General features: G+C 39.8%; 3 protein-coding genes across 8 annotated transcripts; 2 read left to right on the top strand and 1 right to left on the bottom strand.

Moving 5' to 3' along the window:
* The first annotated feature begins 1,559 nt into the window (after positions 1-1,559).
* Positions 1,560-11,150, top strand: exoc1 (exocyst complex component 1). Of its 4 annotated transcripts, XM_044017660.1 has the most exons (20): positions 1,560-1,622; positions 3,193-3,324; positions 3,705-3,835; positions 3,968-4,127; positions 4,434-4,451; positions 5,205-5,392; positions 5,527-5,754; positions 5,881-6,013; positions 6,101-6,210; positions 7,318-7,467; positions 7,612-7,720; positions 8,351-8,395; positions 8,904-9,067; positions 9,147-9,260; positions 9,476-9,555; positions 9,656-9,884; positions 9,987-10,170; positions 10,257-10,456; positions 10,540-10,734; positions 10,821-11,150. In XM_044017660.1, exons 2-20 carry the CDS (start codon positions 3,201-3,203, stop codon positions 10,971-10,973), a joined length of 2,715 nt encoding a protein of 904 aa, XP_043873595.1. In that variant the 5' UTR covers positions 1,560-1,622; positions 3,193-3,200; the 3' UTR covers positions 10,974-11,150. The 4 variants fall into 4 exon arrangements, with proteins under 4 accessions (XP_043873595.1, XP_043873597.1, XP_043873598.1 ...); XM_044017662.1 differs by lacking the exon at positions 4,434-4,451; XM_044017663.1 differs by lacking the exon at positions 8,351-8,395.
* Positions 11,151-11,382: 232 nt separating this feature from the next.
* On the top strand, positions 11,383-20,211 carry cep135 (centrosomal protein 135). Of its 3 annotated transcripts, none has more exons than XM_044017658.1 (26): positions 11,385-11,651; positions 12,259-12,386; positions 12,504-12,694; positions 13,095-13,262; positions 13,359-13,500; positions 13,597-13,681; positions 13,775-13,903; positions 14,021-14,236; positions 14,345-14,410; positions 14,630-14,780; positions 14,892-15,121; positions 15,223-15,378; positions 15,472-15,609; positions 15,704-15,781; positions 15,882-16,033; positions 16,281-16,396; positions 16,492-16,646; positions 16,769-16,824; positions 16,914-17,082; positions 17,185-17,295; positions 17,405-17,590; positions 17,688-17,897; positions 18,037-18,239; positions 18,348-18,452; positions 19,079-19,239; positions 19,746-20,211. In XM_044017658.1, exons 2-25 carry the CDS (start codon positions 12,274-12,276, stop codon positions 19,236-19,238), a joined length of 3,486 nt encoding a protein of 1,161 aa, XP_043873593.1. In that variant the 5' UTR covers positions 11,385-11,651; positions 12,259-12,273; the 3' UTR covers position 19,239; positions 19,746-20,211. The 3 variants fall into 3 exon arrangements, with proteins under 3 accessions (XP_043873594.1, XP_043873593.1, XP_043873592.1); XM_044017657.1 differs by having other exon boundaries at positions 11,386-11,651; positions 19,079-19,234; XM_044017659.1 differs by lacking the exons at positions 19,079-19,239; positions 19,746-20,211 and having other exon boundaries at positions 11,383-11,651; positions 18,037-18,265; positions 18,353-18,419.
* Positions 20,212-20,222: 11 nt separating this feature from the next.
* On the bottom strand, positions 20,223-23,473 carry chst14 (carbohydrate (N-acetylgalactosamine 4-0) sulfotransferase 14). Its single transcript, XM_044017665.1, has 2 exons — positions 23,033-23,473; positions 20,223-21,916 (listed from the first exon to the last, which is right to left on the bottom strand). The coding sequence occupies exons 1-2, from the start codon at positions 23,324-23,326 to the stop codon at positions 21,089-21,091; spliced, it is 1,122 nt and encodes a 373-aa protein (XP_043873600.1). The 5' UTR covers positions 23,327-23,473; the 3' UTR covers positions 20,223-21,088.
* Positions 23,474-24,559: the final 1,086 nt, after the last annotated feature.

Below are 24,559 nucleotides of genomic sequence, written 5' to 3'. Positions count from 1 at the left end.
ATGTTTATGCTAAAGTTCATAAAATAAAAGTGATTTCCTCCATGTATGGTTTTGTGATACCTGTCTAACCACATAGATGTAATTTTCCATTATATACTATAGTCAAATTATGTTCTATCTTTTTTGACTGTTGTGATGGCATCTTTTAAAATGTTCAAGCTAATTTACATGTCAGAATTTCAGGTTTGAGGGCACATGCAAGAATTTTACTCTGTTCTTTTAATTTCTCTGTGCATTTTTTCACATATAAAGACATAGAAGCACAGACAACAAATTACTTAAATATTCAGTTACAAAACTGTACAGATGAGTACAATAAGAATGGTACGGAAGTAGTGAAATGTCTATAATGAACAAAGCAGGTTGTATACATATAATTATATAGATAAATACATATGCACACAGTGTATTTCTAATGAGTGTGTACCAAGAGTGTTTTACAGTAAAGTGAATACAAAATAAATACTGTTAGACTGAATGCTTGAGGTGGTTAGATACACAGATATATACTGCAGTAAATATCAAATGTACATCTTTATTTGAGTGTATCAAAATGTCTATTCAAAAGACATATACTTTCTATTCTTTCATAATTCTTTAAGAGAGCAAAAAATATAAAATGACCCTCTGTCAATTTCTATATTGAAGTGATAATTCTCTGAAATAAATGTTATTTCTTATTCTGTGTGCAGACACTGCTGATATGGTGTTGACTCAGTTCCTCAAAGTCTTTTCATGGCCTCTATGGACTTGTGCTATATACTTTTTATTGTATTGCTAAAACACATAACAAATACATCATTGCAGTACTGACAGCAATCAAACATGCAGAGTGTACAGAAAACAACAGGAAGCTGGTACTTGCAGAAATGATGACTGTTACCTGGATTAACAATGCCACCTGGTGCTCTGGGAAAATCGTGCATTTCTGATTTGACATTTGAAAAAGAGATTTTTAATCTCAATGTGTTTTTTCCTGGTTAAATAAAGGTAAAAATAATAATTAAAAAAAACAATAGCACTATTGCAAATGGGATGGGTGTTTAGGGAGCAGTATGGCAAGTAATAACATATTCGACAGCCTTTTCAGTGTTCCTCTAACTGTTCTGCTATGCATTAAAGCCTAGTAAGTTACTGTGCTTTTACCCCCCCCCCTGCATGTTTGATTGCTGTCAGTACTACAATGATGTATTTGTTATGTGTTTTAGCAATACGATAAAAAAACACACACACATAGCAAACATGCAGAGTACACACACACACGCACTCACACACGACATTGAGAGAGAGAGAGGGAGGGAGGGAGGATCATAGACGTAAATGACCCTAATGCACAATTTATCAACTAAAATAAATAACTAAATAAATAAATAGCATTTAAGGAACAAGTATTGTAGATTGTTACAAGTGTATACGTTACTGCTGTATGTGAGGTTGAATAATTGTATGTTAATTGTGATTTAAAAATGTTCTGCTTGCTCTGACTCTGAGGGTGGAGGAGCAGGATTGATGTGGGTGTGGCTCTTGTGTTGGCAGTATCGCTGTCACATGACAGATCCGTTTGATAACCCGGAAGTGAGAGGGCGGTGCTCTGCACACGACTGGTGGATCAACAAAACAAGGTAAGGGCAAACTTGCATTATCATAATGTATTTATGCCTCTGTCAGAAATATTACTGTGGTGCATTTCGATAAAAGGGGAAGTCAATGTGTCTCGTTTCGCTGTGTTTTTCGTGAACCGTTGCGTGGTCTGTGCAGCTAACAACAGCAAGGCTAACACTAGCTGGTTGCTTCAGACTAGCACCAGCGTTAGCAGCCAGCAAGCTAACAGACACAGAGATGATTTGTGTGATTTCTGTGTGAACGGCCTTTATTTTACTCTCAGTCCAGTGTTTCTTTTGTTCAACGCTTATAACCACCTTTTTAAATTACTTTACAATTCCGTGTTGTCTGTCAGCGTTAGAGTCAACAAACTGCAAAGCCAGTTACCTTAAATTCGTACCTGAAAACGGATAAAGCAGTGTTTACAAACATTTTGTGCTTCCAAATATTACATGAATGATTCTGGACCATGTCACAACTCAAATGACCGATAGAAAAATGTTGTTAAATGACTGTATAATGTGGAGGATTTGGTCATTGTGTTATCATGCATTTACAAAGACTGTGCAGTGAGGTGTCAACATGATGTTTTTTATGTACTTTTTTAACAAATGTCTCTCTGTTATTTAATTGTTTTAGTTGTAATCAGAACAAACATGTACTTCTTTTTTGTCCTTGTCCATATCAACTTAATTCATAAGAACTAGTGCAGTTGTTTTGTTTTTGTTTGTTTGATTATTTTATTTATGTGTATTTTTAGTGTCTAATTTACTTTTTTTTAAATTACATCAAAAATAATGCAATCTCTGTGAGAGGAGGAGAAGTGTTTTTTTCAGTGATATATCTGTTGTTGTTTGCAGCAAATAATACTTTTCTAAATATATTATCCTGTTAATTATGTTCTTAATTAAATAGTAATCAAGTAAGTAATCGTTTTGTTTGTAAAATGTTGAAAAATATTGACCAGTGTTTTTCAAACTTCAAAATGTTGTTTTCAAATGTCTTGTTTTGACCTCAAACCGAAATGATTCAGTCTTTATAATTTATTTGTTATATGAAGCAAAGAAACCAGAAAATATTGACTTTTTTGTTGTAATGATTAAGAAAAACAAACAAGTATTAATTTAGTAATCAAGTAATCGATTAATTGATTAGTCATTGTAGCCTTATGTATGTTCCATTTCTACCAATATATCTTGCCTTTCTTACCCAAACACCTTAGTAAACCACCTGCTGTTTGAAGCCTGTTTAATGAACCATTTGACAGTTAACAGACAGACAGACATCCCTTGCCTTTATAGATATACCTTATACTGGTCCAGACCAGACCAGTACAGTACAGTACAGTGTATGGTTCTGAGATCAGTTTTTGTTATAATTTAAAATATGCAAAAGCAGGGTTCATAAACATTTAGGTAACTTATATTTCCTAATATTTCATCAATAAATCTGGACTGTGTCACTACTCAGAAATCAGTGGAAAAAATAAATGATGTGAAATTAAAGTCAGGTTGATGATGTAAAACATTTTGGTCATATTTTATGTACAATTTCTTTCTAAATGGCTTTCTTTTATGGTCTGCATTACAGTATCCACCATGACAGCCATCAAGCATGCTCTCCAGAGAGACATCTTCACTCCCAATGATGAGCGGCTCCTGGGTATAGTCAATGTTTGCAAGGCAGGAAAAAAGAAGAAGAACTGCTTCTTGTGTGCAACAGGTATACAGATAATAACCCCAGATTCATTAATTCATTTATTCATTCATTTTTTACCACTTATCCATTAAGGGTCATGGTGGACCTAGAGCCATTCCCAGCTGACATTGAGCAAGAGATAGGGTTCACCCTGCACAGGTTGCCAGCCTGCCACAGGACCAACCTACAGAGTTAAATTAGAGTCTCTTATTAACCTAAACCCAATTTGCATGTCTTTAGACTGTGGGAGGAAGCCAGAGCACCTGTAGATTACCCACAAACTCACGCGTAGAACACTCAAACTAACTAATAAATTCCCCTGGTAATAACCACTGAGGCAGCTTTAGATGAATATGAGGTACAAAAGCTGAATGTTTCAAAAATAATGTTCTTGTTTCTTTCAGTTAGCACAGAGAGACCTGTCCAAGTGAAGGTGGTAAAAGTGAAGAAATCAGACAAGGGGGATTTTTACAAGCGACAGCAGACCTGGGAGCTGCGAGATCTGACTGAAGTAGATGCCAAAGATGCAAACAAGGTCAGAGAAATTATGCATTTCTTACACATTTTGCCTTATTTTGCCCACATCCAGGACATTTGATAATGAGGCTCACGCTCCCCTTTATTCAGATGCAAAATGTTTAAATTGACTGTAATTACATGTTTTTAGGAAAACCCTGAGTTCGACCTTCATTTCGAGAAGGTATACCGGTGGCTGGCTAGTAGCACAGCTGAAAAAAACTCCTTCATTTCCTGCATCTGGAAGCTGAACCAGCGTTATCTGAGGAAGAAGGTGGAGTTTGTGAATGTCAGTTCTCAGCTGCTGGAAGGTGTGGATGCTCTCTATTCTTAGCTGTCCCTGTGGTTGCATGTCTCTTTTCATGGTTTGATTAGATTTGTAAAAGGTGTGTCTTTTTTATCTTAATCAAGCAGTGTTGACCTAAGTGTTCTATGGTATGTTTGGGGGGAATTATGCCTTATATCAGAAACAAGGAAATGTGTTTTGTTGTGGTTGATTTAATTTCTATTAATAGCATGTTTGGAGATCTATTCTTTGTACCCTGGTATGTGGTGTGGCTTTCTGTGTTAAATTCTCCTTTATTCTCACTTTTCTCTCTTAAACTTTCTCTGGCCAGAACTTCCTAAAGCGGAAGGTTGGTAGGACTTAACTTCCCCCTCTCCTCACTCCCGTTCATCGTATGCTCATGAGCTTAAATCACCACTGTCATTAGAGACTCTCATCCTCCCAAAGCTTCTGCTGTTTTATTCATGCTTCTTTTATTAAGGATGGTCCTGATTCTATTTTAATTATATCTTAACACACATTTAACTCCTTTATTTTTTTACTTGTCCATATCACCTTAATTCATATGAACATCTACTGACATGTTCATTCATTTACTCAGTATTTAATGTGACCCAAAGTTTTTGCCCATGTCGTTTCTTATTGGTCCAGAAACATTTACGGTGTGATTGTTAGGTCAGGTTTTCTGTTTTTATAGAGCAGTTGTTTTATAACTTCTATTCTATTTTATTCTATTCTATTTCTATATTATGTACCCCTATATTTTAACAAATATAGACAAGTACATTTATCAGATGAATGTTTTTGGTTTTATGGAGTTGCATAACCTGCGGTTAGACTTAGGTTTAACGTTTAAAGTTAATGGTTAATTTTTATCAGCGGTAGTGTAGTGTGGAGTGCAGTATTACAATTTATTTAAAGTGGGTTAGTTATTTTAAAAACAATTTAGACTAATATGTCTTCAATCAATTCTATTATTGTGATTGAATTTATTTATATGTTTGAAGAATATTATATAAACCCTGATAACCTGACCTGTTGGGATATAGTGTGCTCATCATGTCTCGTACACATTTTCTCTGTCTGTTTTTAATGGGTTTAGAGTCAGTGCCTAGTGGTGAGAGCCAGAGTGTTGCAGGGGGTGATGAAGATGCTTTGGATGATTACCAAGAACTCAGTACTCGTGAGGAGCAGGACATCGAGGGCATGATGGAGGTGTGCGAGTATGCCATCTCCAATGCTGAGGCTTTTGCGGAGCAGCTCTCCAAGGAGCTGCAGGTTTTAGATGGGGTAAGTAAAGCAACAGCTAAATTACACATAGATATACAGTATATGACACATAGATATACATAGATATAAAGTAAGTTTTACTTAAAAAAACATTAAAACTAATCAATACCATGTTCATTTGCTCTTGTATCAAGGCTAACATCCAGTCCATCATGGCATCAGAGAAGCAGGTCAATATCTTGATGCAGCTGCTGGATGAGGCACTGGGAGAGGTGGACACCATTGAGGGGAAGCTGAGCAGCTATGAGGAAATGCTGCAGAGCGTCAAAGACCAGATGGACCAGATCTCCCAGAGCAATCGCCTCATCCAGATCAGCAACACGAACAATGGCAAACTACTGGATGAGATCCAGTTCTTAGTGGTTAGTAACTCATTAAAATGTTTTAACTGTATATTCATGTAATTAAGTTTTGAAATGCTTAAAAGTCCTGTGAAAGAAGCTAAACTTTAATGCTGAAATGACTAGGATGTGTGTTTCCTCCTGTAGAATTACATGGACCTGTCAAAAGGCCACATCAGGGCTTTACAGGATGGGGACCTGACGTCCCCAAAAGGTATTGAGGCCTGCATCAACGCCTCTGAAGCTCTTCTGCAGTGCATGAACGTGGCCTTGCGACCAGGTTGGTTTACAAATTGTTATCCACCATTTCAATAACCTGCTGTTTCAGAAGTAATTCAATTAAGTTATCATTTCTTTTTCGCCAAAGGCCACGACAAGCTGTCGGCTGTGAAGCAGCAACAGCTCCTGTTTGCAGACCTGAGAGACACCTTTGCTCGTCGCCTCACCAATCATCTCAACAATGTGTTTGTTCACCAGGTAACAGGCACACCAATATTACAAGGGATATAAATCTTACAGAATATTTTATAAATTACAGTTTTTGATGGTTTATAATGTGGAAATATCCTGTTAGGGTATGTGTTGCTGACTTTCCGCAGTTGTCTTTTTCGTTTCTAAAATTCGTAGTTTGTCAGAGATTATTCTCGACTTTACTGTAATGACCTTCATCTTCTGTGCCTTGTCCCCCCGCACCTTGCCATTGTGAGTCTGCTGCACCATGGAGTGTTGCAGTAACCCCTGTTCGTCTCCTGTTTCTCTCTCTCTCCCTTCACAAACTTCCTGTTGAGCTGTTACTCTTTTCTTGGGCTTCCTCGTGTCATTTCCTTCCAGCTGTGTCGCTCCTAATCTTGACTCTGCTCACTCCAATCATTCCACTCTGCTCTCTGTCTCTGTGTCAGTTCAACCACTTCAGTCACTTCAAAATGACCATCCCTCAGTTCTATAGGTCCTCCTGTCTATCACTTCCAGTGAGTACCCTCACAGCAACCCCACCACACCCCTCCTCAGCTAACGTTTGAACTGGCATACTTCACTCCAAACGACTTGAGAAACCCAAGGCCTTCCATTATTTCTTGCATGAGATGCGTTTCTAACTACTTGACATCTCACATCTGATCTCATAGGTGAAGTGGCACCTTTCATCTGTCTCCTTCTTCACCAGCTGTCTGCATTGAGCTTAGGGCTTTTTATGTTTGAATGTTTGAGTGCTAACATAGCTTTGTTGCAAAAGGTCACATATCATAAAATCCTGTGCCTGTCTGTGCAGTGTGCATGTCAGGAAAAAAAGCACTAGAGAATGAACAAGCTAACACTGAGGGGAAGTGTGCAGACCATCTACATGGCAGGAGGAGGTGCTGCTTGAGCTGAAGAAGTGTTTTTTTTTTTGGACAGTTTGTTGTTTACCTTTTTTTGGAGAGGGGTGTCCTCTCCTCATATTTTTTACATTTGGAAGCAAGATTGTATGGTGTGTTGTTGTGTAAAAGAGTGAATGGGAGGATAATGAGAATTAAAATTAACTAACAGTGTGCCCATATTAATTTATTCATTGAATATATCAGATTTCCCTCTCACCTTGTCATCCAGGGCCACGACCAGAGTTCCACTCTGTCCCAACACACAGCAGAACTGACTCTGCCCAAACACAATCCCCTCCACAGGGACCTGTTGCGTTACGCCAAGCTCATGGAGTGGCTGAAGAACACCCACAGGGAGAAGTATGAGGGCCTGTCACGGGTTAGTCACATTATTATCCTACAAAAATACTTTAATGAATAATTTGACATTTTGGGAAATATACTTTCTTTACTTCGGTTTGTGGTTTGTAAAGGGATCATCTGAGATTCTAAGGAATATGCTTTTTTTGTTTGTTTTTTACAGACCTATGTCGACTATATGAGTAGACTTTATGAAAGGGAAATCAAAGATTTCTTTGAGATTGCCAAGATAAAGATGGCGGGTACAACCAAGGAGGCGAAGGGCAAGTTTGGTAAGAATGATGCATGTTTGTCTTCTGCAGTTAATGCTCTTAAAATTGTTTGGGATTTCAGTGACACTTCCTTTTAGCGACAATTTTCATCTTGTTTTATGTATTGAAACTTTGTTATGAGCAATAGGAGTTTCATTGCATTTCAAGTGTGTTTTGTTCAAAATATGCATCGTACTGTCACATATGAAAATGTGGAAACAAGACGTTATTCCATTACAGTCTTCTTTACATCACATCTGCTACCAAACATTTTTTTTCCCAAACTAATACTTGTTTCGAGTGTGTTAAAGTCTTGCTTTTTGTTTTACCTCTTTATAACATTTCAACTCTTTTTGCACGAGGCCTTACATGATAAAAGTCTGTAATATTTGGAAAGGGCCCCTTGGTTGAGCTTTGGTTTTGGCAGAATTATTAAACTCTGCTTGCTCTTCTTTGAATCTTCTTTTTCCCTCTGGAAAAATAGAATTGATTTTGTCTAAAGCTACAAGCTTTTACCTAAGCTGCTGCAGCGCACGTTAGCATTTGTATAACTTTGTACATCTAACGTCTAGCCTTACTCCTTCCATGCTGCATGTTTTGAGCCTAACCTGTCTCTTGTCTTTGATGCCTGCCTTTTTTAACTGGCTGCAGCCACGCTTCCGCGGAAAGAAAGTGCACTCAAACAGGAAACAGAAAGTAAGTATGACTGGATATATATGGATTCTCCTGTTCCACAGTAAAAAAATGTTGCCACCCTGAAACATACAGTACTTTCCCAGATTAAAGTGGACAAGCCGTTACCACAGTTGTTAAAGCTCCAGTGTGTAACTTCTGTTGCCAAACCACTGCAAGAGTCACTCCATCAATGTTGACGTAAAGCACATCAACAAAACACTGTTATACTGAGAAACAAGAGAGTGATGTTGAGCTAATCAGATTAACCAGCATAATGTGAAGTCATTTGATAATGGTTTGACAGTAACTGATATTTGTTTATATGTAAATGTTACACAGTACAGCTTTAACAATGCCTTTAATTCTTAAAAATTGATATCCATTGGTGACTTGCATCACATTTATTTTTTTAATTTTGTCATAATTGACAGAATGATAGAATGACAGTTCTCTGAATGATATTCCCAAAACCTTGGCTCATTCTCACTGAAAAGGATAAAGTCTGACTCTGTGTGTTGTGCTGTGTTAGGCCTTCATGGCAGCTCTGGGAAGCTGACTGGCTCTACCTCAAGCCTGAACAAACTGACAGTGCAGGGCTCCAACAGCCGACGTTCACAGTCCTCCTCACTGTTGGACATGGGCAACATGTCTGCCTCTGATCTGGATGTTGCAGACAGGACCAAGTTTGACAAGGTGACACTGCCAGATTGAATCAAATCAGCTGTGTGTTGCTGTGAATTATGATGTTAAACAAAGGTCTTTCTCTCTGTAGATATTTGAGCAAGTCCTCAGTGAGCTGGAGCCTCTTTGTCTCGCAGAACAAGACTTCATCAGCAAGTTCTTTAAACTGCAGCAGCACTTGACAGTTACACCGCCGCTTGCTCAGGTACATCTGTGATCACATACTGAAAATATCTCTAACAGAAGGAACCAAAGGCATGACACCCTCTGGTGTGAATTCAGTCGTTACATAAAATTGTCTAATGTAGCTATATTACTGAGCAGCTCAGGGAAATAAAGCAGCAACAATGTTTTTAGTCACATCATACATGTCAGATATATGTCTGTATTTTTTATGTTTTATGTCCATTGTCATGGCAGCCTGAAGCAGAGGAAACGGATGGAGGGATGTCGTCAAGAGTGCCTCCCCAGGCAGAACACAGACACTCCTTTTCGTCAGAGTGAGTAGTTGGGCATTGTTTGCTAACGGCCATAAATTTATCATTCATATGTCCTGTGTTGCCCTTCCTCACCACTCCTCTGTGCTTTCTTTTATTAAAGGAAAGACCTAGTGCGGCTGATGATGAATAAAATCTTCCAGAGCATCGAGACTGAGCTCAACAGTCTCATTGCACTGGGTGACAAGATTGACAGTTTCAATTCTCTCTATATGCTGGTGAAAATGAGTCACCATGTGTGGACAGCGGAGAATGTTGACCCAGCCTCATACCTCAGCACTACGCTGGGAAATGTACTGGTCACTGTTAAGAGGAACTTTGACAAATGCATAGTGAGTGAAGTTGTTTTCATTTATTTTATTGCATCCCATGTGGATTATTTTAGTGAAAAAAAAATAAAAATAAATAAATAATGCTGTCTTATCTTCTTACAGTCTGGTCAGATCAGACAAATGGAGGAAGAGAAGATTTCAAAGAAAAGCAAAGTCGGTATCCTACCATTTGTTACCAGGTTTGAGGAGTTTGCTGAGCTGGCTGAAACAATCTTCCGTAACGCAGAGCGGCGCGGGGATCTGGACAAAGCCTATGTGAAACTTATCAGGGCTGTTTTTATGAATGGTAAGATGGAGTGATCCTCCAAAATCAAATACTGATGGGTGCACTGGTCCCAGAATTTAAGTTCTGAATACCGACTGTCTTTCCAGTGGAGAAGGTAGCAAATGAAAGCCAGAAGACTCCACGGGATGTTGTGATGATGGAGAATTTCCACCACATTTTCTCGACACTGTCACGTCTAAAGATCTCTTGCCTGGACACGGAGAGACGAGAGGCTAAACACAAATACACAGACCACCTGCAGTCCTATGTAATCAACTCCCTGGGCCAGCCTCTGGAAAAACTCAACGTAAGACTAATAACCACTTGAAGTAATCTCATGAAATGTACCATAGTTCTGTAGCATATTAAACATCTAGGTCTATGTTACAGCATTTCTTTGAAGGAGTTGAGGCACGTGTAGCCCAGGGTGTTCGCGAGGAGGAGGTGAGCTATCAGCTGGCCTTCAACAAACAAGAGCTACGCAAAGTTATTAAAGAGTATCCCGGCAAAGAGGTGAAAAAGGGTCTTGACAACCTTTACAAGAAGGTGGACAAACATCTGTGTGAGGAGGAGAGTCTGCTACAGGTGAGAAATCCTCACTCACCTGGTCAATAGTGTCACATTCTTCAACCTATCGCTGAACTATTGTTATTCCTAATTTGCTCCACCAGGTGGTGTGGCATTCCATGCAAGATGAGTTTATCCGCCAGTACAAGCACTTTGAAGATTTGATTGGTAGATGCTACCCAGGATCTGGAATCACCATGGAGTTTACCATACAGGACATGCTGGAGTATTTCTCCAGCATTGCTCAGTCTCATTAGTCGAGCTGCTATGCACTATTAGTTTTTGATTCACTACTGCCTCACACTGGCTGAAAATATACAAGCTGCTCTTTACTGCTTTTTAGGACAACAAACCATTTCCTCTATGTGTCTGTGTGTATTTTAATGACATTTGTACATTGGACAGTGTTGCAGAATAAATACATACTGCAGCGAGTGTGTGTGCCTGGTTTCTTTGCGATTCACCAAGTCTCCTCTCTCTATCGTTTTCGTTTTATTTCCTAATACCTTTTGTAAATAACACATTTGCATCTGCCAACCGGCAGTGTGTCTTGTTTTTTTTTTTACGTGTATTAAAAAGCACATAAATAATAAATTCAATGTAACTGAGCTAAATATCTGTGTTCACACCGCCCATCCGTTTTATGCGGACAACGCTGATTCACAAAACAAGCTGCCACCGATTTTCCGCACTGTGTCTCCCTTCCTTAGCGACGAATCCAAACCGTAGCTCAGCGGCGCTCTTTTCAAACTCTTTACCGCGGAAAACATGTCAACACAAGAGCTTCGGGTTATCGAACTCTATCGGAGATGACTGAGTGTTGCAGTAATACATCCTATACGAGTATTTAGTTCGAGGGAGACATCAAAGACGGCGATGTAGGGATATATTGACGTTGGTAAAGCTAACGTTAGCAGCAGTGCCCTCACAGATAGGTAAGTTGATGGACACTTCCCGGGATACAACGCCATGTTATTGATTGACAGTTGTCAAACTGCTCTCACAGATGTTTTAGTCAAAGTGAATGTCGCGGGCAGTTTAATAGTTAAACACACCAAGTGCAATGTCAGTGCTAATATGAGTTCATCAGCTAATTGACATTAAGCTAGCTACCTAGCATTAGCAAACCACAAACAAATGGTAGCTAGCTGTAACTTTATTGAACTAATCGAACAAGTTATTTATTTTACCTAAGCCTCTGCCTTAGAGCTACTTATTTTGACCGATTTTGTGACTGCAAATGTTTCACAACCATTAGGAATTATATTTTTCATTTTAATGCTTTATAGGAAAAACTGTAAACATCGTGATAATTCGATATTTGTTGACTTGTCAACAGGCTTCTTCCCGGAAGAGTATCTGCAGCATAGGAGTCCTTGATAAATATGTTCGGTCACATTATATCTTTATTAAATATTTGCAGATTCTCTCAAATTTGAAGTTTGCACTTGGTCGTTTTATGATTTCGATTGTTTTACGACAAATTGTTGCAGGTGTACTTGCTTTTCAATGTAAATTGTATGTTGTGCTGTGTACCTGAAGGACCTCACCGCAGCCATGACCAGCAATGCAGAGAGAAAATTCGTAAACTTGAGGAAGCGTCTGGACCAGCTGGGATACAGACAGCCACTGGGAATAGAATCACTGCCACTGGTGGAGAAACTGTTCAGGTGACACATGGAGCCCTACCTACACAATCCCCTGCACCTCCATCCCATAATACTAATGAGTCAATCACAGGGGATTACACAACACATGCTTGAGACAGTTCTTTCTTTGTTTCACAGTGACCTGGTTCACACAACCGAGAGTTTGCGAAATGCCAAACTCTCAGCAGGTAAGACTGAGAAAGAAAGCCGAAACTTTGATTCTCTCCTGGAGCCATACAAGACGGAGAATGCCCGGGTGGTCAGGGAGAATAATGAGCTGCATCATGAGTTTCTGAAGCTGAAGGAGGAGAAGGATCGAGTCACCAGAGGTAAGATGCGATAACCAGTCATTCCCACAATTAGTGCAGTTTGAAACATCATCTCACTGGATTGATAACTTCACAGTAGTGATGGCTCAATGCTACATTGTCCTGTCCATTTACCAATATCAGTCTACTAAGCTGTTAAGTATGTATTTGATCCAATGCATTTACCCCCCAGCCATTTCTGAAGTACAATGCTTCATCTTCCATATGTTCTGTTCCCATAGAGAGGAAATAGACTGCACAAAACAGTTGTTGCTTTTTATTCACATCTTTACAGTCTGTGTTTATTAAGATGTAAATGTGATATTTTGGGTTTTTGAATTGTATCAGATTTTTACATTTTGTTTGGCTAACTGTACTGTATTGGCTTATACCTACTCCTTACAATTTTGTCTTACTTCAGAGCTCAAGACCCACATCAGAAAGCTGGACCATGAGACATCTGACTTGAAGTTTTTAAACAATCAGTATGTTCACAAGGTCCGCTGCTTGGAGAGAGATGGCAAAGCGAAAGCTGAGCGCATCCAGCAGTTGCAGGAGAAGAACATGCAAGCTGTGGTGCAGACACCAGGTAAATACCAGGGGTTTGTCCACTTTTAAGACTTTTATTTCTTGTGAATCCTATTTGACTTTCAAAAATAAATCAAATCAATCCTTATTTTTACAGGTGGAAAGAAGCACAGCATACCATTCAGACGTCAGAGAATGCAGATTGATGAGCTCACACCTCCTTCCTCCACATCAGCCTACCCTGTGTTGCAGACTGACGATCCCTTCATAGCTGATCTGCTGCAGTTAGCAGATAGAAGGTGTGTTTCTTTATAACACCTAAACTGTGCACTGTGGGATAAGTGATGCTCTTGATTATTTGATGCTTGTTATTTATGTTTGACTGTAATTTGTAGAAATGAGGAGCTACAGGACGACATTATAAAGATCAAATTAGACCTGGAAAATGCCCTGGAAAATATTAAACACTTAAGCACTCAGGTACGAAAATAAATTGACTAGAAACAAATACAATTCTGAAAGATAATGTGGATGTTATTGAGTGCTGTTTTATTAAAATACCTTTTATAATAGGTGGAGGAGAGAGACAACGAGATCAAGCGCCTGAATCATGTTCTTCATGGAGGACGACCTCATGATGTGGTTTCCCTAGAGGCTCAGAACATCAGCAACGAGAAACTAATTTCCCATCTTAACCTTCAGGCAAGCATTAGGGTTTCATAAAGAATATTTATAATCTATCAATATTTTTCTATACATTTTGTCCTGTCACTCCCTTTGCTTTTTACTGATAGCTGCTACTTGCTACTTGTTTTACAGATTGAGTACCTACAGGAGACCAACAGGAAACTGGAACAGAAGGTAGAGGACCTGCAACAGAAGAAGAAAGATGTCTCAAAAGAAGTGGCTAATCTGTCTGTAAAGAATCTAGAACTGTGTGAAGAGCTTACACACATAGATGACCTTGCAAAGCAGCTGGAGATGGATAAAGAACAGGTGTTGGAAACTGTTGATGTGGAACTGCAAGAAGCCAAAGTGAGACAATAAGAAAAACATAAAATAAAAATGTTCTGTATTTAGATGCACAGGTTATAAGTTTAGAAGATGATTAAGAATTATGATGTGAAAATGGGTTCTCAACAGAAAGAAATTCAGAGGCAACAGAGAACCATTGAAGACCTGGAAGATATTATCACAAAAACAAGACAGGTATTTACACTTTAAATGCTGCTTTTATTCTATTTTATATTCTGTTAATAGAAATAGATGAGGGGTTGTTCAAGACCCTCTTGATGTTGTTCACATCAAGTGGGTCACTGATTCAAATTCCAGTTCCACCGAGGGCTGTCCTGTGTGGAGTTTGCATGTTCTTTGGAGATATTTGCCAAAAGAAGTCTGTTTTAATGTTATGCAAATGATTTATTTCAGGAGATGTCTGAAGGTGATTTTGAAAAAGACCGTCTTAGAGATCAACTTGTGGAGCTTAAAGAGCAGATTGAAAAAATGGAAGGACTGGTGAATTTCCTGGAGGATGAGAAAATCAGGCTGCAGAACAAAACTGAAAAAATGATGTCGGCTGGTAAGCAGCAGGCCTTTTTTCATAACTAATTTATTTAAACCAACTGGGTTGCAGTTTTGCTGCTTAAAGTTGCTGTAATTGGTCTATTACTGACATGTGGCTACGTCCTAGAAAAAGGTCTGGTGTTGGAGCTTGAGACAATGCGAGCGAAACATGGTGTTTGTGGAAGGGAGCGCTCCCCATCACGTCTGGATGCATTCGTCAAGAGTCTAGAGGAGGAGAGGGATTACTATCGTCAGGAGACTGAGCGCTACAAAAAAACCAGAGGGGCTGGAGGTCCAGACTCCAGTCCCAGTCGTAGTCCAGCTAAAGGCAGAAGTCCGAGGTCCAAAGTAAGAACGGTAAAGAACACACATTTTTACTATTTTTATTGATATATTTTTACATGTTTTCTGATGAAAATTGGTGCAAAAGATGACTGATAATGGCGTTAATTCTTTAGGGAGGTGCTGCACACACTGAGCTACTCCATGTAATAAAGGAAAGAGATGAGCTAAAGGCTGCTCTCTTAAACTTTGAGATGCACATTGAGGACATCCAAAACAATGCAAAGGCCCTTTGCACTGAAAGAGACCATTTTAAAACCCAGCTCAGAAAGGTATATTCAATACAAACAATATACCATTAAGTTTGTACTTGACACTGCTTATTTTGGTCTTGTAATTCCAAATGTGCTTGTTGAATGCTTCAGACTCAAGAGGACCTGAAGTTGGCTCATAGCACAGATAAGTCAGCTGATATCTTAAAACTGCAGAAAGTGGTTGAACAGGCTGAAATCACAATTGAGCAGATGACCATTGAAAAGGATGCACTGATTGAGAGATTAAAGGTTAGTGCCAGAGTATTCAGTTGTAATGTTCATAAGTTAATATATCAGCAGAAAATGATCTGTTTTTCCAGCGTAACGCTCACAAATTTTGCAGATTGCCCAGACCTCGGCTCTCACAGACAGACAGATTGAAGACCGGAGAATTCTTGACTTAGAACACGCCATCAAAAGTGTAAGCTTGATAGATTTCCACAGTTAAAAATGTATTTTTTTCAAAACTGTTAATTGGGTCTTTGTTTTTGTTTTGCCATATTATGTACATTATGGTATAGTTGGAGGAGGAGAAACTGCACCTGCAGTCACAGGTGTGTCTGCTGAAGGAGAGTAAGGAGGCTGTGGAGGAGGAGCTGAGGGTTCGCTCAGGTTCTCTGGTCCAGAATGTAGAGTTTGAAGCCCAGCAGAGGGCCGAGTCCAACGCTCTGAGGTTTGTGCTGAAACTGTGTGGGATAAAAGTTTAATATTAAAGATATGGCTACTGTTGGGAGTGTATTTTAAATGCATATTTTGTTATAAATGTAGCAACTTGTAGACAAACTCCAAAAGAAAGCATCAGTATTTTCTCTGTCTTACTGTTGTTCCTGTTGACAAACTGCAAATTTCCGGGGCTTTGTTGGGATTCTTGTCAATGTGTTTAGAGACGGACCAGTGAACTTTGTCTTGTCTGTCTGCAGGCTGCTCCAAGAGCAGATGGAGCAGTCACTGTCTGACACCCAGCACAGGCTGTCTGTGAAGATGAATGAGCTCCATGATGCCCATCAGCAGATTGAGAAACTTGAGGAGAGAATAGGTAATTTTACAAAGTTCAGGTTTGCTGTTGAATTGTTCTGCTATGTTTTGTTTTTCTCTGTGGTTGCTTGAGTGTGTTTCTGATTTGTTTACCAGGGGAGCTAAGTCAGTGGGGCTCTAAGCATAAAGAGGAATTGGCTGTTCTCCAGAAGTCAATCGCTACCCTGGACAGAGAGAAAGATACTCTGCAGGATGATGTTGATCAAAAGACTGAAAAGCTGGTTGCTCTCCAGGAGGAGTTGTCCATGAAGGTAGTCGGTCATTAACAAATACCATCAAAATTGCTGTCCATAAATAAGGGGATGTCTGTCATAGCCCTGTTTTTATGGTATGACTTGTGCTTTATGAGAACTTTTTATTTGTATTTCCACAGGAAAACACCCTTAAGGATGCAAGGCATGCGGTTATGGACATGGATAACTCATTAGCGTGGGTATCTTGGTCTCAAAGCTCTGACATTGTTTCAATACAGCAAAATGTCATGATAAATGATAATACATGATGTGTGGTCATTGCAGGCAGCTGCAGGGGGCTTTAAACAGCCGCGAGAGAGAGATAAGCAGCTTGAGGAGACAGTTGGACACCTCCCAGGAGGAGCTGGCTGTACTCAAGAGGGAGAAAGAAATCACAATCCGGGAGAACAGGAGGCTACAAAGTGATCTGGCCACAATGACACGGGAAAACCAAGTATGTAAGAAACCTTATATGCACATTCTGTGTCATGTAGCGAGAAAATGAAAAAACATTTTAAAGCTAAAACATCAATGCATCATGTGTCTGTCTCTCTAGGCTGTACATATGGAGATGGAAGAGGTTCTGCACGAGAAAGATGAGCTGAAACTGAGAGTCCACACGTATATTTCTGAAGTGTCAAGAATCGAGAAACTGATGGCTACAAAGGCAAGAGAGCGCTATTACTCTTTTAAGGCCCCATGTAGTGGAGTCTCTATGTCTAATACTCTGTGGTGGTACTATTTATATCTATATTATAAATGTACATGTTCCACAGGAGCAGGAGAACAGGGACCTGCTGGACCGGTTCAGAACGGCTCATTCTGAAGTGGAGGAGCGCGAACAGAAGCTGCATCAGGCTGAAAGCCTCAATAACTCCATCCGCCTGGAGCTGCTCTCTTCAGACACAGAACGCAGGCACCTCTCCAGTACTGTAAGCCACCAGGAGAGAGAAATCCATCAGGTAAGATGTGGGCTGGAACAAGCAGCTTATTCTTTACATTAGAAAGAAAGATTGCTATGGTAAAGTGATATATCTTTCCCCCTGCTTTATTTCTAAGCACACGCAGGCCATCCAGGCTTATGAAGGCCAGGTATCATCACTGGTTCGTGGGATGTCTAAACTAGAGGAGGAGCTTAACCAAGCTCAGGAGGAGAAGGCAGGTCTCCTCTCAGATCTGGCCTCTGTCAGGGAGCTTTGTGTCAAACTGGACTCTGACAAGGAGCTCATTGCACGGCAGCTCACCTCCAAGAGTATGGACCTGGAGAGGGTGAGGCCTACTTCGCTTTGATACACTTGTCATGCCTATGAAATGTCACATTCCACCAAAGTCGTACTTTGACTCTTATGGAGCAGTTATCAGTCCTGCAATATTTATGATCTCTGGTTAAATGTGAATATTATTCCAGGTCACAGGAGAGCTGGAGGATGTTCGGTCAGAGGCAGAGCTACTTAAAAAGCAACTCTCAAGTGAGAGGTTAACTGTCCGTAACCTTGAGACGCTACTCTCCACCAATCGGCAGAAGGAGTTCCAAACTCACCTGACGGCCAGTGAAAGAGAGTCGGAGCTGAAAATCCTGCGTGACAGGCTCACGCTGGCCGACAGCAAAACGTAAATAAAAACCATATCAATAAACGGTGTGTGCTTGAGTTGATAAAGGTGGCTAAATGTCATTTGAAAAAAAGATTGAACGTTACTTTTGTGTTTACCCACACAAAGTGCAGAGCACACCAGAGAGGTTTCCCAACTCCGCAGTAAAGTGTCTCAGCTGCAGACGGAGATGGACGTTCTGAAAAGACAGTTGATCAGTGAACGTTTTGAACGGTGAGCTTGACAAATTTTTGTCTTTATACTGATGCTGACTTTTCCACTGGCAAGAGATTTCACAGACCTTTATAGTCTCTCAGGGAGACTTGTGTTGCAGTAGATGGCAGAAACATCAACAATTCCAACATACGAAAAGCAAAACATTAAAGGCACAGTAGGCAGGATTGTTTTTGGTGTCATTGATCAATTATTCAGTAACCTTTTAAAAAAAGGATAGGAGATTTGAGAGAAAACTTAGAAAAGGAAAGCATCTAAATGAGAGCTGGAGATTGAGTTAATAGAGTTTGAGAGAAAGAGAGATCGTTCTGTATGAAATCAGTGGGTCCACCTATGGTCATCCAATGAGAGGACCTCAGGACAGAAAATGGCAATTTTCATTTCAGAATGGATGAAACTCAACAACCGCCTACTTCAACTTTAAGCAGTCAAAGTTAAGCACCCCGTTAATAATTTCATTTTTTAAAGAAGCATGTTATGAGGATGTGAAGACATTAGTAAGTGTCCCAGTACTGTGAACTACTGTAATTACCTCGAAAGCTGACATTTTTCTTGATCCGAAGTTGTAACAACACAATGGAGATGCAGTACCATCATGACCTTGTCTCATTGTCTCTGTCCCCCAGTGAAAGGGCAGTTCAAGAAATGCGTAAACAGGGTGCATCATTTTCATCCTTCAAAACCTCAACACCCCTCAGCATCTCCACTGGCTCTCACACTATCTCCCCAGAACGCTCGATCCTGCGGAGTCTTGACCGCTCAACTGACAAGTCAGCAGACAAGTAAGGTGTTTATCATGAAAACGACAGGGCTGTTATAAGGTTTCACTATTTATGTAGTATGTACACATACTGTATATCATAAAGGTCCAGTGTGTAACATAGAAGGGTTTATTTGCAGAAATGTTGAATATCACGGCTAAATATGTTTGAATTATTGTTTATGATTTTATTTTAGCCAAGTGCTTTGGGTTAATTGGGCTGCCATATCGTGCTGCCATGTTTCTACAGCAGCCCAAGTGGACAAACCAGCCTGTTTTAAAGGGAAAGCTTACTTTGTAAATGAAGGAAAACATGCACATTCCCAATAGTTTCCTGACATGCTAGGGATAGAGAGGTGAGTGGAGGAGTTCGCTGTGTTCGTAAATGTGCCGTTAAATGTAACTAATTCTTATACACTGGACCTATAATTCCTTCATTTAGGCTTTTTTGTATGGTAAACACCCCCCAAAATGAAGGACTATTTTTAACAACTGTTTTCCGCTTTCACTGAAGTGTCCTTTTCTCCTTTCAGAAGTGTGAGCTTCAAGGACTAATACCCACACAGTCAGACAAATGAAGGCGTTGATGAGTGAGTCACAATCCACCAGAAGCCTGTGCTTTGAAGTCTTGAGTATGGACATGAAAAGCCTTCATAAAACTGAGACTAAATTAGCCATTAACATCTCTCAGTGCCACTTTTACCCCAATCTAATCTGAAACACAGGATGACAATATGTCTGGGTCTTGGTAAAGCAACAGATGGTGCTAAACATTTGAACAAACTGTTACATAATGAGATGCAATGCATCATCTGTCAGTATCTTGTACAGCCAATAATAGAATTAGCTGTATCTTCACAAGTGAGTTCATGCCTGAACAAGAGCAAGTATTCTTAAAGGTCTGATTATTTTTTGTGTGTCATGCTAGTATTGATGTTTTTTTAATGATGTCTAAATTATTTAATTATTCACAAATAAAGTGATACAAAATTACAGAAACTTCTGAGATGTATATTACAAATTTCTGGTTTTTATTAGATGGTGAATAGTTGAAAGTAAATAGACAAAGTGTGAAAGAGAGGCTGTGACATAGAAAAAACAACACAAGCTTGATTTAGACCCCACAACCCTCTGAGTACATGGTGTGTGCTTTAGCCTGCTAAACCACTGAATGCCCATAGAAGCTATTAACCCTTAAATTCCCCCCAAATCTATATTAAGATGGTACAAAATACAAAGTCTGGTCTTGAAACCTTATTTACACTTGAATCAATGTGTTGTGAACTAACTGCTTTAACAGTGCATGTAACATACTTTTCAGTAACTTTGTTCTTTGTAGCTGACCTGAAACTTTAGTGGTTCTGAAGTTCAATCTTCATCTCTTGTAATATTCAGCATTTTGCAATGATGTGAGAACATCTCAAGTAAAAGTGTGAGACAACTGTCAACTAGCACTTGGACACTGGTAAGTACCAGCACGGTTCCTGTTCAGGCTGTAGTTCTATTTAGAATCTTGGTACAATCCCGCATTCACACGGAATAAAAGTTCCAATGTCTATGTCATCAACAGTGGGTGTTGCTCAATGCACAACATGAGAGGAAGTTGACTCAGCAGTGGCAGAAAATTGTCCTGAGACCACTGTATGTTCTTCGTTTCCTTGGCCATATTGACTGGTATGTTGTCCTTCCTTCTTCCTCTCATCTACATTGACATGCGTACTGATGACGTAACAGCTTGCAAGAAAAAAGTAATTATTTTTTTAGTTCTTGCTGGAAATAACCTTTGAGGTCCCAAACCAATTTATTGGTTCAAGAAAAATTTGGTTCAAGAACTGGAATCGTGCTGGTGTGACGGCCACTATGAGACAGTGCACATTTAATGTCTACAGTGTTCAGTGGTCGTGTTTGGGAATGGATAAGTGAAGAGAGAGAAGTCTAAAATGTACTTGGGCAGCAGTTCCCTCAGTAGCTTTTGTGGTAAGCTGCACAGATAGTAATGTAACGTCTCCGTAGTGACTGGCTTGTACCATGTTTGCCTCTCTGGGAAGTGAACATGAGGAGGTGCTCCAATGCGCTGGAGCACAAACTCTGAATCACTCTCCAGGTGCTCATAGGAACCAATGAAGTTATAAGAAACGGCACAGGGTTGACATAAGTTGTACACCGGCATCCAGTGCTCATTCATACGATCCACATCCTCATCCAGCAAGTAACGAACAAACTCCGCAAAGGTCACATCATCTCCTTTTATGTTTGTGTCTTTAGCGTGACCTTTTCTGTACCGCTTTATGATCTCAACACCATACTTTTTCTTGTAAGACTCGATCTCTCCAAACTTGTTCCTGAAGGCAGAGAGCAGGCGCTCCATGGGCTCCCGTACGAACATGAATTTGTAGTAGTGCTTGAGGCGGTAGCGGATCTCCTCAGGTTTCAGAGAGGACAAAAACGTCAGGTCACTGCGATGGTCCATCTTGACGTTAACGTCCACACTCTCCAGTGCTCCACTCAGCACCTTCAGAACCCTCTTCCAGTTGGAGCAGGCCACTTTGGGGACGTAGCAGTAGAGGAAGCGGTACTCATCATTGACCAGGATGTGCTGAAGCAGTGTCTTCCTCTGTAGGGGGCTTAGAGTCCAAATGCTGTGGGGCATATTCTTATGGCTGCACATGGTCCTGATGGTACGGTTACGGATCTCCTGGAGGATCTACATCAATATCATAAAATCAGTAAATTAAAAGGAGCATTTTAACCAATGTTTTACCTTTCACATTTCACCTATGCCTGTCATTACGCGGCCTGTAAAAAAAAAGGTAGAAATTGTGTTTGATGGCTGTGGACGTGAGGGTTTTATGGGAAGATGAAAATTGACCTATACTAGGGAGTAAACGTCAGGTCTGCAGCCTTTGTAACCTCAATCTTATCGCAGTGTTTTTGAGTCACTGCTTTGTGAGAGTATGACAATAGGTTAATAGAATACATAATGTTAAGTGAGCAGAGAAAAACAGTGGGTGTAATGACTGACCTGTTGTCTTCAGAGTTTGTAAGAGGGATATACACAGAATATATTTCCACTGCTGTAAAATGATGTGGTCTAGTACTAGTACTTTGAAAGCCAAATGGTTCCATCAGACAGACCATCAGTATGCTCACAGCTTTGTCTGGATCCTGGTTTTAAAAATGAATTAATGCCATCAAACCACAGACTGAATAACTCATTTAAGCGTAGATCATTAACGAACTTGAAAAACTTGAATCCAGATCAAATAGACGGTGGCTTTCTCTTCTCTGCTTTTATTGTCGTGTGGTTAGTTGTATGGACTAGAGTCTATTATTGTCTAATTGTATTGTGTGGTTAAATGAAGTCTTTGCTTTGTGTGACATTGCAAATTGAGCCATCCTAACACAATGACCTATCCACAGATAGACAGAATTATATCTCTATCTACAGATATGTATTTATCTACAATTATGTTAACAGGCTTCAACTTTGACAAGCAAGGGATGTGCATTGATTTTGGAAATATGATTTGTATTGTATCAAGAAATGTATCATTCAATTTTGGTTTAAGGAAGAAAAGCAAATTCCAGTTGTCCGGACTATCAATCTTAATACACACTATCAGAATCAGAATCGATTCACAATACAAATCGAATTGCCACCCGACTGATACAGTCAAAAGGCATATCGTACCATAAATGTGTTTGGTGTCAACTGGGGAAATGGTTTCAGCAACTTAAAAGCTGAAATACCGTTGAGAAACTACACAGAGAGTCTGGTAAACCTCTGGAGATGAAACTTCCCGCTAGGGCTCTACTGTACCTCGGACTCTACGTCCACAGCGGCCGGGCTGTGTTTCCCAGCCTGCCGGATTAAGTCCAGCCGCCTGCCGTTACCCCGAGGAGGAGGCGTATCCATATTGTTGAGCATTCCTTTCTCTATCATGAGCAACAGGCCTCCGGAGGCTACGATCACCAGGAACGTTAGCACCGACGGCAGCACGGCTGGGCTGCGGCGGAGGGAGCCCGAGTTCATCGCTGTCCTGAAATGTGTAACCGAGCCGATCCGCGCTCCTCCGCTTCTCTTCCCCCCGTACTCCTGCCTGCGAGGAACCATTCCTACCGTCCGTTTGACACCCGAGAGCTTTTTTACGTTTACAGCAATACTGCACGTTAGTAGAAAAAAAGAAATAAAACCGTTGGTTACCAACCACGTACTCACACTGAACTTTTAAACTGTGTGAAGTTAGCAACCTAGCATAATTAAGACATTTCCTGTTTGACCTGTCAAAATAAATCTCATAACGGACACATTTCCGTTCGCATTTAACTGAAGTGGAAAACCAGGTTTAAGAGTTGTGAATATGTAAAATGTTCCTACTCTTGTTGTTTATAATGCGGATGCTTTATATTCAGGTAATCTTTTCAAAAATATGATTCTACTTTCAGTCAAATTTCTGTCATGTTCGACACCAGGATGACATGACCGAGGGAGCAACTTTTTTTCATAAAATGGGGGGAGTGGCTCAGTGGTTAAGACCCTACCTTGTGTACCAAAGACATCATGGTTGCAAGTTCGATTCCACCCCTGGCTAATTGTACTTGATTCCATTGTAAGTCGCTTTGGATAAAAGCGTCTGCTAAATGACATGTAATGTAATGTAATGTAAAATAAAACAACTTAATCAAACCATAAATAGCTTCAAAAAGCATTAATAACACCAGATAACTGAAAGTTAAACAAGTGTACAAATGAATTAATCCTGAGATTAAAAGAGTATAGGCATAAATATTAGGGACTAATGTAAATAAAAATGTTTAATTTTGGTCAGCATATCATAGTACGAAAGACGTGCAAGCATTATGTCCACAGTAGGGACAGTTGTGATGACAATAGATGTACATTATTATAATGTCAGTAATCGCAGCAGCTATATGTAAATAATTAATTAATAATAAATATAATGACTGGTTTGCGATAGACTGATTAGTTTTTTCTTGTAAAAGTAGAACATTGAAGTAAACAGATGACACTGTGGCATTTAAATATGTTTGTCTCTTATCAATGAATAATTATCATAAATAATCATGATCTCTATACTGATCAAAATATTTGTGATTAGCATTTAAGCCATAACTGAGATATCCTAATTCTTTTTTTTCTTCAGACCTTCAGAAGAATGTTAATAGCCCAGTCTGTGGCCCACTTGCAATACTACCACGGTCCATTAGTGGGTCGCGGCCCATACTCTGGGAAGCCCTGTCCTACTGTATGTAGGTACACTGGAGTTAACACCTTCAGGAACCTACACGTTTTTATCCAGTTATTTATTCATCGGTTTGTTTGTTT

This window comes from Solea senegalensis, unplaced genomic scaffold (genome assembly GCF_019176455.1).
Source record: "Solea senegalensis isolate Sse05_10M unplaced genomic scaffold, IFAPA_SoseM_1 scf7180000015690, whole genome shotgun sequence".
Lineage (NCBI taxonomy): Eukaryota > Metazoa > Chordata > Actinopteri > Pleuronectiformes > Soleidae > Solea > Solea senegalensis.
The sequence above is the reverse complement of the archived record's forward strand: the minus strand, read 5'-3'. Positions and strand labels throughout refer to the sequence as shown.

What these genes read in the sequence shown, in the direction of transcription:
- cep135 (XM_044017657.1), top strand. Translation starts at nt 12,274, where the DNA reads ATGACCAGCAATGCAGAGAGAAAATTCGTAAACTTGAGGAAGCGTCTG. An exon ending in TTAAAACCCAGCTCAGAAAG is followed by an intron (nt 15,379 to 15,471) that starts GTATATTCAATA and finishes TGAATGCTTCAG; the next exon opens with ACTCAAGAGGACCTGAAGTT. An exon ending in CAATGACACGGGAAAACCAA is followed by an intron (nt 17,083 to 17,184) that starts GTATGTAAGAAA and finishes CTGTCTCTCTAG; the next exon opens with GCTGTACATATGGAGATGGA.
- chst14 (XM_044017665.1), bottom strand. Translation starts at nt 23,326, where the DNA reads ATGGTTCCTCGCAGGCAGGAGTACGGGGGGAAGAGAAGCGGAGGAGCG. An exon ending in CTGTGGACGTAGAGTCCGAG is followed by an intron (nt 21,917 to 23,032) that starts GTACAGTAGAGC and finishes ATATTGATGTAG; the next exon opens with ATCCTCCAGGAGATCCGTAA.
- exoc1 (XM_044017660.1), top strand. Translation starts at nt 3,201, where the DNA reads ATGACAGCCATCAAGCATGCTCTCCAGAGAGACATCTTCACTCCCAAT. An exon ending in CTGCTTCTTGTGTGCAACAG is followed by an intron (nt 3,325 to 3,704) that starts GTATACAGATAA and finishes TGTTTCTTTCAG; the next exon opens with TTAGCACAGAGAGACCTGTC. An exon ending in AGGAGGAGAGTCTGCTACAG is followed by an intron (nt 10,735 to 10,820) that starts GTGAGAAATCCT and finishes TTGCTCCACCAG; the next exon opens with GTGGTGTGGCATTCCATGCA.